Source organism: Rhagoletis pomonella, unplaced genomic scaffold (assembly GCF_013731165.1).
Source record: "Rhagoletis pomonella isolate Grant_MI unplaced genomic scaffold, Rhpom_1.0 Rhpom_scaffold_00003, whole genome shotgun sequence".
NCBI lineage: Eukaryota > Metazoa > Arthropoda > Insecta > Diptera > Tephritidae > Rhagoletis > Rhagoletis pomonella.
In genome coordinates, this window is record NW_023458557.1 from 21,036,140 (window position 1) to 21,053,699 (window position 17,560).

The following is a 17,560-nucleotide window of genomic DNA, read 5'->3' on the forward strand; positions in this document are numbered from 1 at the left end:
AAACCAACAAAACCAACAACCACATGATCAAGTGAATTGCAGCGGAATAGCTGCGCTTGATTGTAGTTGGGTTAACAAGTGAAATAGTGGAAATAAGCAACAAGAATTAACAAGGCGAACTTAGCACAGTGCGTAGACAACTGGCTGAGTCAGTGGGATCGTCGGTTCGAAGCCTACAGAAAGAAGTCTGATGAGGAAATGTGGTGATTTCCGAAATAGCTATCACTTCTACCATTTTTTCAAATTATTGTTGCTTTTCCACAGTAAGTCTTCACTAAAAAAGGGCCTCGGGCTCAATAAAAATTGTTGAATATAATTGTTATAAAGCCATTAAATAACAAAAAAAACAAATAACTTAAGGACGAGCACACCTAAAAAGTGAAACATTCTAATAATAGAAATATTAACAAAAACCACCAACACCAACAATCACATGATCAAGTGAATTGCAGCGGAAAGCTGCGCTTGATTTTAGTTGGCTTAACAAGTGAAATAGTGGAAATAAGCAACAAGAATTAACAACGCGAACTTAGCACAGTGCGTAGACAACTGGCTGAGTCAGTGGGATCGTCGGTTCCAATCCTACTGAAAGAAGTCTGATGAGGAAATGTGATGATTTCCGAAATAGCTATCACAATAAGTTTTCACTAAAAAACGGCCTCGAGCCCAATAAAATTTGTTGAATATGATTAAAAAGTGAAAATTAAAAGCACTAAAGAGTAAAATAAGGGCCGTGGGAAATATTTACAAACCGCTGAAATCTATTGTGAATACGCAGTACGAAAAGTAAGTTTACGCGACAACAAGCTTTTAATTCAGAATTTTTAGAAAGATTCTAAGTTTGCAGTTTTATATTCCATTAAATAAAAGTGCAAGTTTCTGCAATATCCCGATGATTTTTTTATTTTTTTCTGACGGTGTCATACATTACGGTGTCATACGTAAAAATTCTGAATTCATAGTTTGTTGTTGGGAAAACCTGCTGATTTTTTATAATTTTTGTTCAAAGTGTGAAAGGACGATTATGGTAAATATATTGTGTTTATTAAATTATGAATTAGACTTTTATATAAAGGCAATCGATATATAAAAGCAATCGATAATGAACAGAATAGGTGAAACTGGGCAAAATGTCTCACTGCCATTATTTCGCATATATGTACATAACTGTGTTCGTATGGAAAAGTAGCTTATGTCGAAAGGCTGGCTTTAGTATAAATCGGCATTCGGAGCATACGATTGCGAATGACTTACGGGCGCTAAGCCGTTTTAGCAACTAAACGTGCAAGAAATAGTTCCGATACTAGCAAGTCAATATTCTTTTTAAGTCCCATCAAAAAATTCCTTGTCGTTTAAAAAATAAAGGGAATGTAGCATTATACTAAAGCCGGCCTTTCGACATAAGCTACTTTTCCATACGAACACAGGTATGTACATATATGTGTGCAAAAAGGTCATAATACCTATATTTCGGTGTATTTCCCCTCCGTAATTGGAATTATGTGTAATTTTACTATGAATTTATGTATATGTCTAAGGAATCCTTCACAAAAGTGATTTACTGTAATAATTTGGGTAATTAATAATTATTATATTACTTCAGTGTATTTTAAAAATATAATTTCTAAAAATATTTAATTAAAAAAATTTAATTTTGTGGCACTTTCATCTTGTGGCACTATTTTTGAAGACTATTTGGCACATTTTGAAATTCTGAAATTCCATTCCTGGGGCACGTATGCCACCTGTTTCACTCTCCCTTTCAGTTCACGTCGCGATAGCAAATCGAAAGGGTTTGCACGTATGTATGTAAATCTGTATTAATGTACCGGCGCGGGTAAAAAAAACTTTGAATAATGCAAGAAAATACAAAAGAACTTCACAGAGCAAAACTAAATGTGACAATTAATACAAAAATAATGTGTAAATTACTATTATCGAGGAAAAATAGTAGCAAATGAGAAATTGACTGCAATTGTTCAAAAGAATTGAATTGCAAAAGGAGCTCAGTGTAAAATATAAAGGTGATGACATCAAGGTTAAACCAGAAATCAAAGATAAATGCAGTGTCAATAATGTGGTGAAAATTAGACTAAGCTTAAAACAACTTAATGCAAAAAAATAAAAATATAAAAAGGTGATGAAATAAAAACTATCTTAAAGGCAAAAAAAGTGGTATAATGACACAAAAAACAATAGAAGTGCAAGAAAGGAAAGAAAGAAAGAAAGCCTGTAATAAATCAGGTGTGCGGCTGGAAACGCCGTTTGATAGTGACGCTGGCGTTCTTGTAAAACGTCGATGTTAGTGCGGTGGAGTGGGTGAATTATATTTACGCGTGTGCTTTTATTTTCCGTGATGCGGTAATGTTGCCTGATCTGCGATCTTGCCTAGTCGCCGGTAGTTGACGCGAGCGTCTGCTTCACTGGCGAGAACGATTAACGTTGTCGTTGGTGTCGTTTAAAATTTGGTTAGAGCGGCCCGGATATCCGTTTAACAAATATTTAATTTTTATTCTTTGGCACTCAACAACTTTATATTTACTTGAAAACTTTATTGAATTCGTTTCGGCGGTTAAAAATAGTTCGCGCTCGAGCAATTCTGACTTTCAGCACTGACTTTCTCAAAAGAATCTCGATTTAGGCTTCAGCTCGATATTTAAACATTTTTCTCAGCCTTTGTTTTGTTACGGTGATTCGCGGTTATCCTTTTGTTTACAAACACATACATTCGGCCAATAGCAAGATCGCATATCACGACATCGAACCAGTTGCATCGCACCCGCTATTTTGACTTTGGACTTTATGTCTTTATGCGATTGGAAAGTTTTCACTTTGTTTACATTTGATATGTCTACTGTTATCACTAGGGCGAATTTCACCGTGGCTCCTATGGAGTGGTTCGAAAATGGTTATTTTTTTTTTTTGTTTACTTCGACTTAGTACAGCTGCATTTTTGAAGTGAAACTTCTTTAGCGGCGGTTGGTTGGTTGGGAGTAAATTGGCAAATTCAGCGCAAATTGCACACGGAAATGTTGCAACGGAAATGATGCAACGGAAATGATGCAACGGAAATGGTGCAACGGAAATGGTTGGGGCTGAAATAAGTACTTATTGTGTGTATGCAACGGAAATGATGCAACGGAAATGATTGGGGCTGAAACAAGTGCTCCTGGAGTGTATGGTATTAATTTAACAAAAATTTGCTAATAAAAGGTTAAACAATAACACTTAGAAAAAGAACAATACAAAAATTAAAGTAAAAAAGACTACTTACATAAATGGAGAAAACGATAGAGGCAAAGGTAAAAATAAAAACAAAAACAAAGATGCGTGAAGATAAAGGCACAAACGAGGACCAAGGTAAATTTAAACACTTTACTTATATATATAAGGGCAAATGTGAAGGAGAATATGTAGCTGAAAAAAATCATGAACATAAAAGTAAAGACAAAGAGGATGGTGAGGAAACCGATAAAAGCAAATATGAAGATAGGGGAAGAAAGATTAAAATAGAGGTAATTAAAGCGGAAAGGATATAGAGAGAGACACAGAGACTCAATCTGGGAACTATTTTGGGATCTTAGAGATTTTCGGGATTCTCGAGACTAATCGATAAAATAATCGATACTTTTATCGATATTTACCGATTTTGTTATCGATATTCATCGATTTTGTTATCGATTCTTATCCATTTTGTTATCGATATTTATCGACTTTGCTAGCGATATTTATCAATTTTGTAATCGATTTTGTTATCGATATTTATCCGATTTTGTCATCGACATTTATCGATTTTGTTATCGATATTTATCGATTTGGTTAACGATATTTATCGATTTTGTTATCGATATTTATCGATTTTGTTATCGATATTTATCGATTTTGTTATCGATATTTATCGATCTTATTATCGATATTTATCGATTTAGCTACCAATGGTATTATCGATGTTGCTATTGAAATTTTTATCGAATTTGTCATCGATTTTGTTATCGGTAGAGTATAAAGATAAAAATGAAGATAATGAAAAAGCAGAATAACATGAATGTTATTAAAACGAACAGTGGTAAAGGTAGGGATCTACATCAGTGTCCGCCAAAAAGAGAAGTCTTAAAATGAGAATGTATTAGTTATGAAATAAAAAATGAGAATGTGTTGGTGGTAATGCACGGAAATGCGTCATCAACCTGCTTCGCCTATTGTTTGCATGCAACTAAATAAAATTTGTTGCTCTGCTACTCTTTCTGTTGACGTTCGGATTGTGTACGTGTAAGAAGCCGATTGTGTACATGTGAAAGGCCGAATATAGTTCGTTTCCCAGGAAAGTGTTTGGCGGACACTGATCTACATTGATAGAAAAAAGCGAAAAAATATAACCTTAAGCAAAAGCAGATGTGTGTATGTATAGATAGACAAGTAACGTAAGTTTCACTTCTACAGTGTGGCCCAAGCGCACTTACTATTTTTGTAAGCGAGCGACAAAAGAATGCTCAACTCGGGTAAAATTTCCTTTTAGGTAGTTAAGCAACCCTGCTGGAAGCTGGCAAGAAACACGTGATTAGTTCAACGGGATTTAGACACAAAAAACAATAGAAATTAGTAATTATGCGAGGTATTTGCGTAATATATATACTTATTTAAAATATAAATCATGTATATACGAAAACAAAAATTTCCCTCTCCACTTTCCCATTAACAATGCACAATAGAACAGTTTTTTCACTTAACAACTCTACTCTTCAGGTCGCGTATTTTTTAACCGACCTGGCTGAACTCGGATAAATAGCCGAGTTTGTGTTGTTGCTTTGCGCGTATTTCGTCATTTAAGCGAGTGTTCTTTTGTAGCTCGGTTGCAAAAGAATGGACCTAATCTCCATATATATATATATACACACGTTCATGCATATACCCACATATATGTACGAAAAAAAAAAAATATATATATATATATGTTCATCTTCAATTGGTTGCCGTTACAACCTTTCCAAACATATCTCAGTCTAAGTTTTTGAAAACAAATTACAATAAACTGTTGACTATCACAAAATCGTCATAAAAAATTGTTTTTAAAATGAAAAGCACCCATTTTTTTAAACATGTTTTTTATAGAGAATTAAACAAAGATTACGATGGTGTAATTTCAAATTCCTAATTTATTGATCTTCACTATGCAAGTCAACTTCAAAAAGTTCAACTGTTTATGGGTAAGTTAGCTTTAGAACAATCATGGCGATATTATATATAGAAATATTATAGAACTTGAGATATAACGATTTGAAGAAGTACTTGATTGGTTAGAATCATGAAAAAATCCAAACTTTGACAGATCATATCTCCGAAGAAAAAAAAAAGAATTCTCGAATATGTGTTAGCTTATTTCATGTATAGAACCCAAAAAAAAATAAGCCAATCGAAACTGTGACACCAAGTTTGGTGTCCGATATGAAGATTTTATAAAATATAATAATACAAATCAAAAACATCAAAGCTACGCTATTTTTAAAAACAGACATTTAAAATTCGCCACCCGGTACATACATAGGTTCTAGAACTTTGAATTACCTTTTTTGTAAAGAAATAACATACAAATCTGAGCTGTTTGAACAGGTTCCGAGATAACGCAACATTTATGCCTTCAGTTACTCTTCAGTTCACTGAAATATTGGCCTTGTGTTCGTAAACTCGAAATTGCTATTAAATAGGCATAGTGTATTACTAATATATCAAATATTGATTTCACCTGCACTAGGAATTTGCGATAAGGCAGATACAGCTCTCAATGCAGACCTTTTAAGTTCATCCTGTTTCTCATGTTCTTGTTTAACAGAATTTGCCTTTACTTTATAAGTACACGTTTCACGCAATTGTTGTATAAACTGGTCAAGTTCTAAATACAAAATGGTTGATATTTTCAGTAGTTAACTTGTTTATTACTGCAATAAACTCACGTTGTAAAACTGCATCTGGACATGAAACTGCCAAGCGAGCTGTCATTAAATATGTCAACATTTTTATGTCATAGTGATCACATAAGCCAGCTTGTACGTGTCCCAGAAATTGTTTGACATCAACTCGATCAAGTCCTTGTTCTAACAAAGTATACATACATTCAAATGCAGCTTTACGAATGTCCAGACCATCATCAACTGTATGTTTGAACGGGCCCATTTCGACTTCTCGGATCAATTCACACTATTCAATTAAATAAAAAAGAAGGGTTTCAATTCTTTATACATATCGCAAGCTTAGAGTGAAAAGTTGCTAAGTCCACCTTTTATGAAAACTCATATTTTGAAACAGGAGGCTAGAGAAATTAACAATACATCGCTTCGGAAAGGGTAACGGTTCCGGTTTAATGTTTTCTCGTTTATATTCAATGGAAGGAAAATTTGCTAAGCCCAAAAAAAGCTCCGAAAATTCGGTAAGGTTAAAATAGTGCGAAATCTTTTAATAAAAATCAAATCACCCTGATTCGTATGGAGTTTTACTTTGCCTTAAACAGGTAAAATTTTATATTCAAAGTTTTGCGAAATACTTGAAGAGAATGGCTACAAGAAGTTTCTTTCCTTTTCCTGTACAATTTTTAAATTGGAACGTAGCAACTCTAAGCTAGCGATATGTAGATATGTATATATATACATATGTACATAGCACGGTAGTGTAGAAAGTTTTTTAATCCAACATGAAAACCACCCACAATATCGTTGCAGAATATCAAAAGTCGATGTTTCAGTAATCATCTCCGATCAAAATTAAAATCGTATCTTCGTAACTCTTCGAGAAAACTGTGATTTTATATACTTCATGTGTAATATAAATACTAGACTGACCAGAAAAAGATGAAAGTGCTTTTTTTACGCTATTGACGTTTTAGTTTCAATTATGGCTAAAAACTATCCCCTGAAAATGTGGGACAAAAATATTAAAATTTAGAGGTCTTCGCGTGGACGTTTTGCGCCTCCGACCAGTGGGAGAAATTACGAAAAAACAGGCCAATATTCCAAAAATCAAAGTTGTCCGACTGTTCCAAAACATGGTAGTTTGTCAAGAGAAGGTCCATTGCGTAGTGGATGAAAAGTATAAGGCACCCTTTTTTGTATCTTCTTCACTAGAGCAGTTTGAACTTGCTATGCTCACTAAAGTTTGTGCTGCTTTTCTCATTGGTCCTAAATTGTGCTTCGGAAATTTGATTTTAAAATAGTGGTTAAAACACTTAATTATTTTTTGAGATATAGAGAGCATTTCTGACGGTATCTTAATTAATCTAGGTCATTAAGTTAAAATTTTTGACACAAGTAAATATATCTAAAAAATAATTGTAAAACCTCTCTAAAAAAATATAAGAATATTTTTGTATTTGATTGTTGGAAAAGTTATGCTCGCGGTAGATCGGGCTGTTCTTCACTTTGAAGATAATAGCAAAAACAACGTACTTCAAGAATTTAAAAAGGAAGCAACCAGATTCGTCCAAGATCTGTTGTAATTCACGATTGAATAGCGCGATAAAATAGTAACAGTGCTCATTGTGTTGTGTGGAAAGCATACACAGGGCAACACTGATTTTGGTACGGCAAATGTTAAAGCTGTTAATAGACTTTTGTGCTGATTACGAATCCGCAAGTATAAAGTTCCATCAGGTCCAGATTTTGAGAAAAAACGAGGTCAAAGTATAAAAACAAGCGTTTTTTTGCAATATTTTCAGAAGCTCTGCCAATGAAGAAAATGGAAGATAAAACCTTTCTCTTCTTCTTCTTCTTATTTGGACCTGTAACCGCCTAAGCGATTTTGGCCGAGTTCAGCAAAGCACGCCAGTCGTTTCTCTTCTGTGCCAATTGGAAACGCCAAGTCCCTCTCCACCTGATCTTTCCATCGCAGTGGGGGCCTCCCTCTTCTTCTGCTACCACCAGCGGGTTCCGAGTTGAATACTTTCAGACCTGGAGCGTCGGTGTCCATTCGAACGACACGGCCAAGCCCGTAAATCTTCCCCAAAATCTTTCTCTCGAACACTCATCTGATGTCATTGTCCATTCTTCTGCGCCATATACCAGCATGGGCATGATGAGTGACTTATAGAGCGTAGTTTTCGTACGTCGAGAGAGAACTTTACTCCTGAATTGCCTACTCAGTCCAAAGTAGCACTTGTTGGCAAGAGTGATTCTGCGTTGGATTTCCATGCTGACATTATTATCGGTGTTAATGCTGGTTCCCAAGTAAACGAAATTCTCTACTTTCTCGAAATTGTAACTGTCAACAGTGACGTGGGTGCCAAGCCGCGAATGCGGTGACTGTTTGTTTGATGACAGGAGATACTTCGTCTTGTCCTCGTTTACCACTTCCTTATCCAACTCGGAAAAGGCAGAGCAGACTTCGCGGTTTTTAGTCGACAAATAGGTGGTGAGTGTCGATTTGGCGTATTGTGAATACCTGGTCTATGGTGTATTTGCGGTTTACGATGAGACCTTGTAACCTATGCTTACAAGGCTGATCCCGCGGTAGTTGGCGCGAATGGCGGGGTCACCTTTCTTGTAGATTGGGCAGAACAGAGAGATAAAACCTTTCACTTAGGCTTAAATTAAAGCTAGAACTCTCGACTACTGCCTACGAGTATATGTGAACATCAGATTAAAGTGCAGGGATGGTATTTTCAGAGACAGTAGTCGAGAGTTCTAGCTTTAATTTAAGCTTAAGTGGAAGGTTCTATTTATCATTGTGGGCGGATTAGGTTTATATTAACAACTTATACTAATATTCACTAAATAAGCTTGTGTTCCAAATTTGAAGCCTCTAGGTTAATTCTTACCATATATGGTCAGCTTTTTTGTTATTCTCTCACTGTGCTTCGACTTAAGTGCTTAAAATTACTCTTCCTTCATTCCGTGCGCACACGAAATCACTTAATGTCGTACTTTATGTTTTCAAGGTCGCTGAACACGTTGGACGAGACCATTTTTCGATCCGACCTTTACATTTTGAGATTTTACGAAAGTCTTAAAAAAAAACGAGAGAAATACCGAAAATCGCGCTTAAATCCTGACTATTTCTTAGATTTTTTTTTTTTTAATTTTCATCATTCATACTACGTTAATTTTATTTAGAGATACCGTCGCTACCATGTCAAACTATCGAATGAGAAAAAATGGTTTTTCATTTACAATACCTTGCGCATCAGCATTAGAGCCGTTGGCGATTTCCATTGCCATCCTGGTGAGCTCGCTCTTCAAGAGAAGCAAAAATTGCAAAATTTTTCTTTATAACTCTGTAACATGCGTTACACTACAAAAACTAGAATCAGCATCAGAGCCGTTGGCGATTTCCTCAAAGCATTGTCATCCCGGTGAGCTCGCTCTTCAATATAAGCTTTCACTAGAGTTCAGCCTTTTTCATATGATTCAACTGGTTTCTCCATCCCACCTAATTTATATTTTCGAATTAGTTCACCATCAACCCAGTTTTTAGATTTGTTGATGTTAGAAAAAAACGAGTTTTGAAACGCCGGTCACAAAATATTGCAACACTGAAGCATTACGGGATATGTAAGCATGCATAATAGTTCGATTTTAATCACATTTTAAAATACGCGATTTCGGCCGAGTCCGACAGTACGTAAGTCGTTTCTCTCGAAGGCGAAGCTCGGCCAAACACTAACATATGTGTCAGCGCCAAACTATTATTATTAAGTGAAGTCAAGTCCTTATCTACTTGGTCTTTCCATCGCAGTGGTTCTTCCTCTTCCACCATCGCGACACGCGTGGAATACTTTTAGAACAGACGTAGCCCTTATTTGTAACAGACGTCGATGTCATAAAGTTTTGTGCCTGAGCGGTTCAGTTCTGCGACTCTTATTATCTTCTCCAACAATCAGATTAAGAAATCACACGAAAGGGAGTCACCTTGTCTGAAACCTCGACTGGTATCATTTTACACAGCCTGATTAGTTTCGCGGGGCTAAAAATTGAGACATCACGACATAAAGCAACTTCTTTCCGTGCTGTCGAAAGCGGCTTTGAAATCGACAAATAGATGGCAAGTGCCGTCAGCTCTAGCAGCTTTGTTACTTTTCATCAGCATAATCGCTATTCGTACCTCGTCATAGTCAGTTTCTGGGATATCGACTCCATCGTCATCGACTTAGGCCTCGGGTTCGTCTTCTCCACTTCTTTCAGTGCTGCCGTCGAAAAGTGTTCCCTCCATAATTTGAGTACGTTCTGTTCATCGGTCACTAGGTCGCCATGGTTATTCCTACAGGAGTCTTGAAACGTAAGTCGCTCAACTCTCTGATAAAACTTTCGGGTGTTTTTTCTGTCGGCCAGCATTTTAAACTGTTCGCACTCACGTATTTCGACCTCTCTCTTATTATTATTGCGGAAAATACGTCTAGCTTTCCTCTTCAGTCCCTACAACGGTTCCATATGGCTCGCGTTGCGCCCGATCGCAGCGTGGTTCTTTAGGCGGCCCTTTTTTATCTGCAGCTTCTTGAACCTCCTTATCGTACCAGTAATGAGCGGGATATGTGGTTCCACCGCTCGCGTTTGTCGGTTGGTTGAAGAGTGCTCTCTCACAGAAGGTGTGAGAGTCGAGTGGCGAATCAATTGGCCGTCTGTTTTGATTGCATTTTTCGCGTTGAGCTTTCCTTGCACTGTTGCACATTTTTTGCTGCAACGAGGCGGGTGTACGCTCTATGCGATCATAGAAGAGATCCTTGGATGCCTCGTCCTTCTCTTCCATCGGGGCATTGGCACATATGAACGAGATGTTGAAGAATCCCACTTTGATGCGGATGTCTAGTTCGTCCACTACAGTGAACGGCGGTACTCGCCGACGGAGTCTCTCTCCCACCACGTAGCAACTGTAGTGGACGTCGCAAGGTTCCACGCTTAACTTCGCTCGCTCCGTTCAACGCATTTCATGGATGGCGGTGATTTCAGCCTTTATTTTCCCTAGGACATCAACCAGCTGGACAGAGGCACCTTCCCGATTGACGGTTCGGATATTCCAGGTGCATACCCTCAAATCATAGTCCTTTCTACGTTTTCGGTGATCGTCCTCAAAAGAAGGGGGTATCATCCGAGGCATGTATTATTTTTTTCATTGGGCAGGGTTTTAACGTAGTGGGACCCAAACCCAAAGCAGGCGGGGTGTTACGCCATCCCACTTTAGCTTGCTCCAAAACGAGTGTTCGATCGCTACCCAGAGGATTCTTGGATATAAATATTCGGACGTACCGTAAGCACACGAATCACTTCTGGCCACTCCCGGGTGAATGGCAGTCAAAAGCTTTGCAGTACTGGGAAATGTACAGAAGATAGTGGTAAAGGGCGGATTTTTCAACTAAATCCTGGTGTACTTTTTAAATTCATAGTTCTGCATACCTGTATAGTAAACCAAATAGCCGGACAAGACGTAATTCAAAATAAAAAATTCAAAAAAATAAACTTTTCCCTATACTCTGTAATATTGCTCCGCAATTTTGTAAGATAAACTAACAATTTATAATCGTTGCTTTCCAGCAAAATATCTCTTCTTAAATGATATACTTATTTAAAAATATGAGGGCGTATTCAACATCTTGAGTATGCAGATTTGTTATGTATATTCATTTATGCTAAATATATTAATATTTTTTTGTTTTGTCACACCATGTAATAAATAAAAAATTCATTAGGGCCGTTAACTTACCTATTTTAAAGTATAGTTAAATCATTAGTTAAACTTAACTACAGAAAATTCTGATGAGGATTTAACTATAATTTAAAACAGATATATTAGCAGCCCCTAATATGCTGTTTTTATTATAGAAATTTATGCGCGCTATGTGTATTCTGCCATCTGCTGTAATTACATAAGACGTAAACGTCTTGGCTGTTCACCAAACTCAGATTGGTTCTCTGATACAAAACTTTCGATGTACGCTTAGAAGACACAAACCTAAATTTGCACAAACACGTATCACTTTTGAAGTATGTGGATCAAAACGGCAACGCTGTATACAATAAAGCAAATGAATGTATAGAATTGGCAATAACAACCACGCTGTCAAGTTTAAATAGTGGCAAATCAGCTGCACTTGATAGTGGTAGGTTGAACAAGGAAATTATAAGGAAGTTGTCAAATCGTCAAATTTCGAGTCTTCTTAGAAGCAGAGGATACTGGCTTTAACAAAGTGTCGAATCCCACACCTTTCCTTATAACAACATATTTTACAAATTTCTTCGCTCTCCTGCAAAGTACCCATTTGCACATTCGATAGTTTGACATGGTAGCGACGATATTACGAACAAATCCTTAAAAAACGAGAAACAAATTTAAAATTGCGCCGTAAAAGTTGATTATTCTGAACCTGTATCTGGATGCGGGGCTAAAACCTATAGTATTAATGCACGATGGCTTTTACGTTATTCTGTTTAATATCGTTTATTTGTCGAATAAACTACAAAGTGCACATTACACATTTTCTTAATTTACTAGGTTATAAGGTTAGCGCCTTCTAGAAATAACTAGGCTTTCCAGCCTTTGCAATCGTAAGTGAAATCGCGTCCGTTGTCTCCGAGTGTGCGTATTTGAGTGAGGGTCCGTTTTGTCAAGTTTTGTAATTGTCCCTTCCCTTCGTTCGGTCAGTTATGTTCGCTTCATCTGTTGCGCAGTGTTGCTTCTGCTTGTGCGTGGTCAGGGTTGCTTAATGGCATTGTTGTCCATACCGTGCATCGTCCGCCACATCCCACATTCGGCCAACCTGACTTATCGCTTGGCCTCAAACGATGGCTCCCACTTTTTGATGAACTCAGCGACCGTAGTTGTTCCCTTGGGACCCTACCCCTCGGCAATTTTCTCGACTTCGTAACGGTCGTGAAGTAGTGTTTTTGTAACTTTGTATGGTCCGAAACATTTAGGCCTCAGTCTAAGTGAGCTTCGCAATTGTGTACGCTTGATGGCTACCAATTGTGTACGCTTGATCGCTACCAATTCGTTCACTTTATACTTTGTTGCTTCTTTTCTCTTAGCATCAAAATTCCTACGGTTTTCTTTCTGAGTATTTTCTATATTCTCCTGTGATTTTCTTCGCATATTTTCTTTTTCCCTATCTAATTCACCCATTGCTTTACTTTCTAGAAATTTTCTTAAATCTGGTACAGCCTTTTCGACTCTGGTTAATAGTTTGAAAGGTGACACCCTCGTACTTCGAGGTGGCGTGTTATTTAACGCCTGCTGCACTTGATCCAGGTATCTGTACCAACTTATTGGTGTTTCCGAGCATAACTTTGCCAGCATCGGCATAATTGTTCGGTGAATTCGTTCCACCTGAACGTTCAATCTCGGTACCCCCGTGGCAATCATCAGATGCTGAATCTACTCGTTTTCGCAGTACAATTTGAACGAGTTTGACCTGAAAGCCGCGCCTCTATCCGATATGATACGTTTAGGGTTTCCGAAAATGGAAGATTGCTTTTTTAGTTTGTCGGTTACTTCGTCCACGCCCTTACTACGCGTTGGATATAGCCATACAAATTTCGAAAACGCGTCGACTACAACAAAAACATAGCCTACCTCCCATAGCATACCTCTTACTGGTTTCCTCCATCGGCCCTACGTGGTCTACATGGTAGGCTACAAGTGGTCGATCCTCCTTGCATATACATATGTAGGTTCCAAGAAACCTTCTGGCTTACCGGCCTTCGTTTCTGTGATTATGCACTCGATACAACTTCTTACCACCTTCATTACCTTTGCCGTCAACTTCGGGATAAAGAATGTCTTTTCTACGGCTTTCTGCATTCGCTTCACCGAAATATGTCCCTGGTTGTGAGCGATTCGTATTATCTCCTCCTCCATTTGACTAGGCACCACCAAAAGTTCCTTAACGGGATCTTTGTATAGTATTCCATGTTTCAAATAGAAGTCTTCATAATTGTCTTTTTCCAATATCGTAATCACAGCACGCGCCCATTCGTCCTCCGCCTGTGCTTGTTGCAGTCTGAATTTTAGCGAATCCTTGAGCAACATGCATGATACTCTGCTAAGAGCATCTACATGCCTCATTTTACTACAGGAACGATATTCTATTTTGTAGGTAAAATCTTGTAGTAAAAAAGAGCCCACCGCGATATCCTCACTGGCACGTCCTTTTTACGCATTGCCATTGTGAGCGCATTACGATCTGTTATTATTTTGAACGGGATGCCAAGTAGGTACACGCGCCATTTCTTCAGCGCCCAGATGATCGCGAGGACTTCTAGTTCATGTGAGTGATAACGCTCTTCCGCTTCCGTAGTTTTCCTGGTTATGTACTGTATCGGATGAAATTGCCGGTCCTCGCTGTCCCTTTGCAGCAACACCGCTCCGTATCCATACTTGGATGCATCGGTATGCACCTCGGTACCCGCCTGGGGGTTATACAAGCGCAGTACTGGTGCACTGGCTAATGCAGCTTATAACTGTCGAAATGCTACTTCCTGTTCTGCTCCGAAAACGAACTTTTCACCTTGACGTAGAAGATCCGACAACGGTTTAGCGACCGCAGCATATCCTCCGATGAAACGGCGAAAGTATGATGTCAACTCTAAAAATCTCTGAACACTCTTACGATCCGTTGGTGTTGGGAAACTCTCCACCGTAGCAGTTTTCACTTTCGAAGGCCTAATCGTACCGCCCTCGACAATGTACCCTAGAAGTCCACGCTCACTCTGAGAAACTGATATTTTTTCCACTTAATTCTCAAATTGAAATCTTGTGCCCTAGGCGGGAATGATAAGATCATACATGTATGAAACCAACGTACCGTTTTCTAGTAAGTCCCTGAACACAACTAACATGTAAAGCGAGAACACAGCAGGCGAGTTGCATAAGTCAAACGGAACGTATAGGAACTCGTACTGGCCTTGGTGGGTTACAAACGAGGTGTATTCGGCTTCCAAGGGTACATGGAAAAATCCATTCAACAAGTCCAGAGTAGTGAACACACGTGCACTCTGTAGCTTTTCCACAACGTCGTCGATCAAAGGCATAGGAAAGTGGTCCTTCATAATCTTTTCATTTAAACGTCTATAATCGCAGCATAACCTTTTGCTTCTATCTTTTTTTTCCTACTAAAACTACTGTAGAAGCGTACTCCGACGAACGATCCACGGCCCAGCATAAGTTTCCGAACTCTTTGAAAATTACGACTTAATTTGTGCTTTCTACGTTACTAATTGGGTGCTCAACGGCTTACGGTATATCCGCCTTACTCTTTTGCTTGAACTCTACATAATCTTCCGACACAACTAGATCAATCTGCCTAAGCACATTATTACCAATAATGGCTTTGTAAATAACGTCGCGCTCCCTAACTACATGGAACACTACATCTAAGACTACTTTATCAGCTTCTAGTTCAAGACCAAAACTTCCTAATGTGCGTAATACACTGTCGCCGATACCTTTGAGCTCATGTCTTTCGTTAGACAACTTGCCCAGCATCATTAGCACGTCGTACCGCATCAAACACAAGTCGCACCCCGTATCCAACAACGCTGAAAACGTATAGCCGTTACACGGCAAATCCTTAAAAATTGCACATCCTGCCGACTTGATACACGGTATTGCCCCTAGCAAGTTTACCCTTCCGTTTCCTTGTTTCGGCTTGCTTTGCCCCTTTGCACAATCAGCAGTACGATGTCCTGGTTGACCACACTCAAAACATGTTGGCTTTCGTTGGCAATTTCGCGCCAAATGATCACTAGCCCCACACTGAAAACACTTTCGTAATCCGCTTTGCTGAGCGTTATGATTAACTTTGTCTTTCAGTTCGCGGTAATTTTGAGATGACTTAGAACTGGGTTGATGCTCTGGCCTAACCTTCTCATAAATTACGCTCTGCTCCTTTAATTCTGCAATGGTCTTAGCTTGATAAAGGTAGCACCTGTTGGCTTTGCTATAAGGTATCCCCTCGAGAAAGTACTCTTATCAAGCTCCTATCATCTAAATTTATTGGATTGCCAATTTCCATTAAGCTGTATATATATTCCCTATAAATTTCAGCCGGGCGCTTATTACGGTTTCGAAGCATTCGCTGTACGTCGATTGATGCTGCTACCGTACCAAACTCTCCTATTAGAGATCGCTTTAACGAACCCCAATCCACAACGCCTCGTTGGCTACGAACAAAAATCTTTGCTGCACCTTTCAGGAATTGCTTGCTGTAAATATATTTTTGTAAGTCGTCCCACTGCACGGCAGTTGCGTTATCCTCGAAATCTTCGAGCCACTCTTCAACTGGCGGATGACCTGAACCACTGAAAAGATTTAACGACCCTTCGATATCCCGAAGAGTGAAGGACGGGCGTGAGGATACCCCAGTATGAATTGAATCGCTATTTCAGCAGAGCCATCGTCATAACCCACGGTCATGCAAAAATCTTCGCACAACCGGTCTTGTAATGTCGCTTTCCGACCAGTCGTTGACAGATTCAAACCCGTCGATTCTTCTTTTAATTCGTTAACGGTCAGTCTGAAAATTTGTTCGCGGTCCATGTCGGTCGGTTCAAAAATACACAAATCAAACAAAATATAAAGGCAATAAAATATTACAGTGTATGTATATGTATATGTAAAAGGCTTTAAAGCTATTTTAATTAAACGCTATTAAATGTAAGTTACTTTAACAATACGGACGTGTGCACGCTAATGTTATTTAATAATAATAATAATAGTAATCCCAGCGGTTTTTACCCTCCATTCCCGCCCATCCGCACGAGGGGCGCATGAGGTCCGCATGACGTACGGAACCAGTATTTTCAATTTTTGCGCTGAGTTACGATAGGCAGGAGTTTGTTAAGTGTCGAGATCTAAAACTGTTCAGCTACAGAACTGTATTCATCAGCCGATTTTATGTCTTTGTTTTAATGATTCATTTATTGAGAGAGGACAGTATCGATTTCTTAATGCTGAAAAGCGGATCTGATATATCAAACGTGCTGGAATGAGAGTTAAAATCCTGGCATAAGCAACGGAGTGGGTCGTGCAATTCAAAATTAGTTTTACAAGCTTTCAGAAATAGGGGACAAAAGTGTCTTGATACCCGGGAGGGAACATTAAGGCTAACTTCGCCCAGAAGAAGCGGACTTGATATAGAGCCTGTTAGTAATTTAACTATAAAAATTGTACCAAGCATTTTCCTGCGGCTGGAAAGTGTAGGAAGATTAATAAGTTTTAATCGGCTCGTATAAGGTGGAAGGTTATATTGAGAATCCCAATGGAAATTTCTTAAAGCAAAAAGTAGGAATTGTTTTTGAATTGATTCTATCTTGTCTGAGTAAATTTGATATCTTGGCTTCCAAACCACCGAACCGTATTCCAGAATTGGTCTAACTAATGTTGTAAACAGGGTTTTAGTGATATAAGGGTCACAAAATTCTTTTGACCATCGTTTCACAAATGCAAGTACACTTTTAGCCTTGTTGACTGTCACATTAATATGAAGATTAAAATTAAGCTTAGGATCCACTGTAATACCAAGGTCCACAAAATTGTATACCTGCTCCAGGTTATGGTTACCTATTGTATAAGAAGCGGGATGAACAGCTCT

The 17,560-nt window shown here is 38.4% G+C and overlaps 1 protein-coding gene across 2 annotated transcripts in view; it reads right to left on the minus strand.

Moving 5' to 3' along the window:
- Positions 1–17,560, minus strand: part of LOC118735068 (cullin-associated NEDD8-dissociated protein 1) — a 281,667-nt gene that overhangs the window by 33,815 nt on the left and 230,292 nt on the right. The window contains exons 5-6 of one of the 2 annotated variants that reach the window (XM_036464671.1): positions 5,949–6,192; positions 5,788–5,887 (exon numbers count right to left, since the gene is read on the minus strand). In XM_036464671.1, the coding sequence (XP_036320564.1) occupies positions 5,788–5,887; positions 5,949–6,192 (344 nt within the window). Of the gene's footprint in view, positions 1–5,740; positions 5,888–5,948; positions 6,193–17,560 lie in introns of both variants that reach the window. The other variant, XM_036464669.1, reaches the window with a different exon arrangement.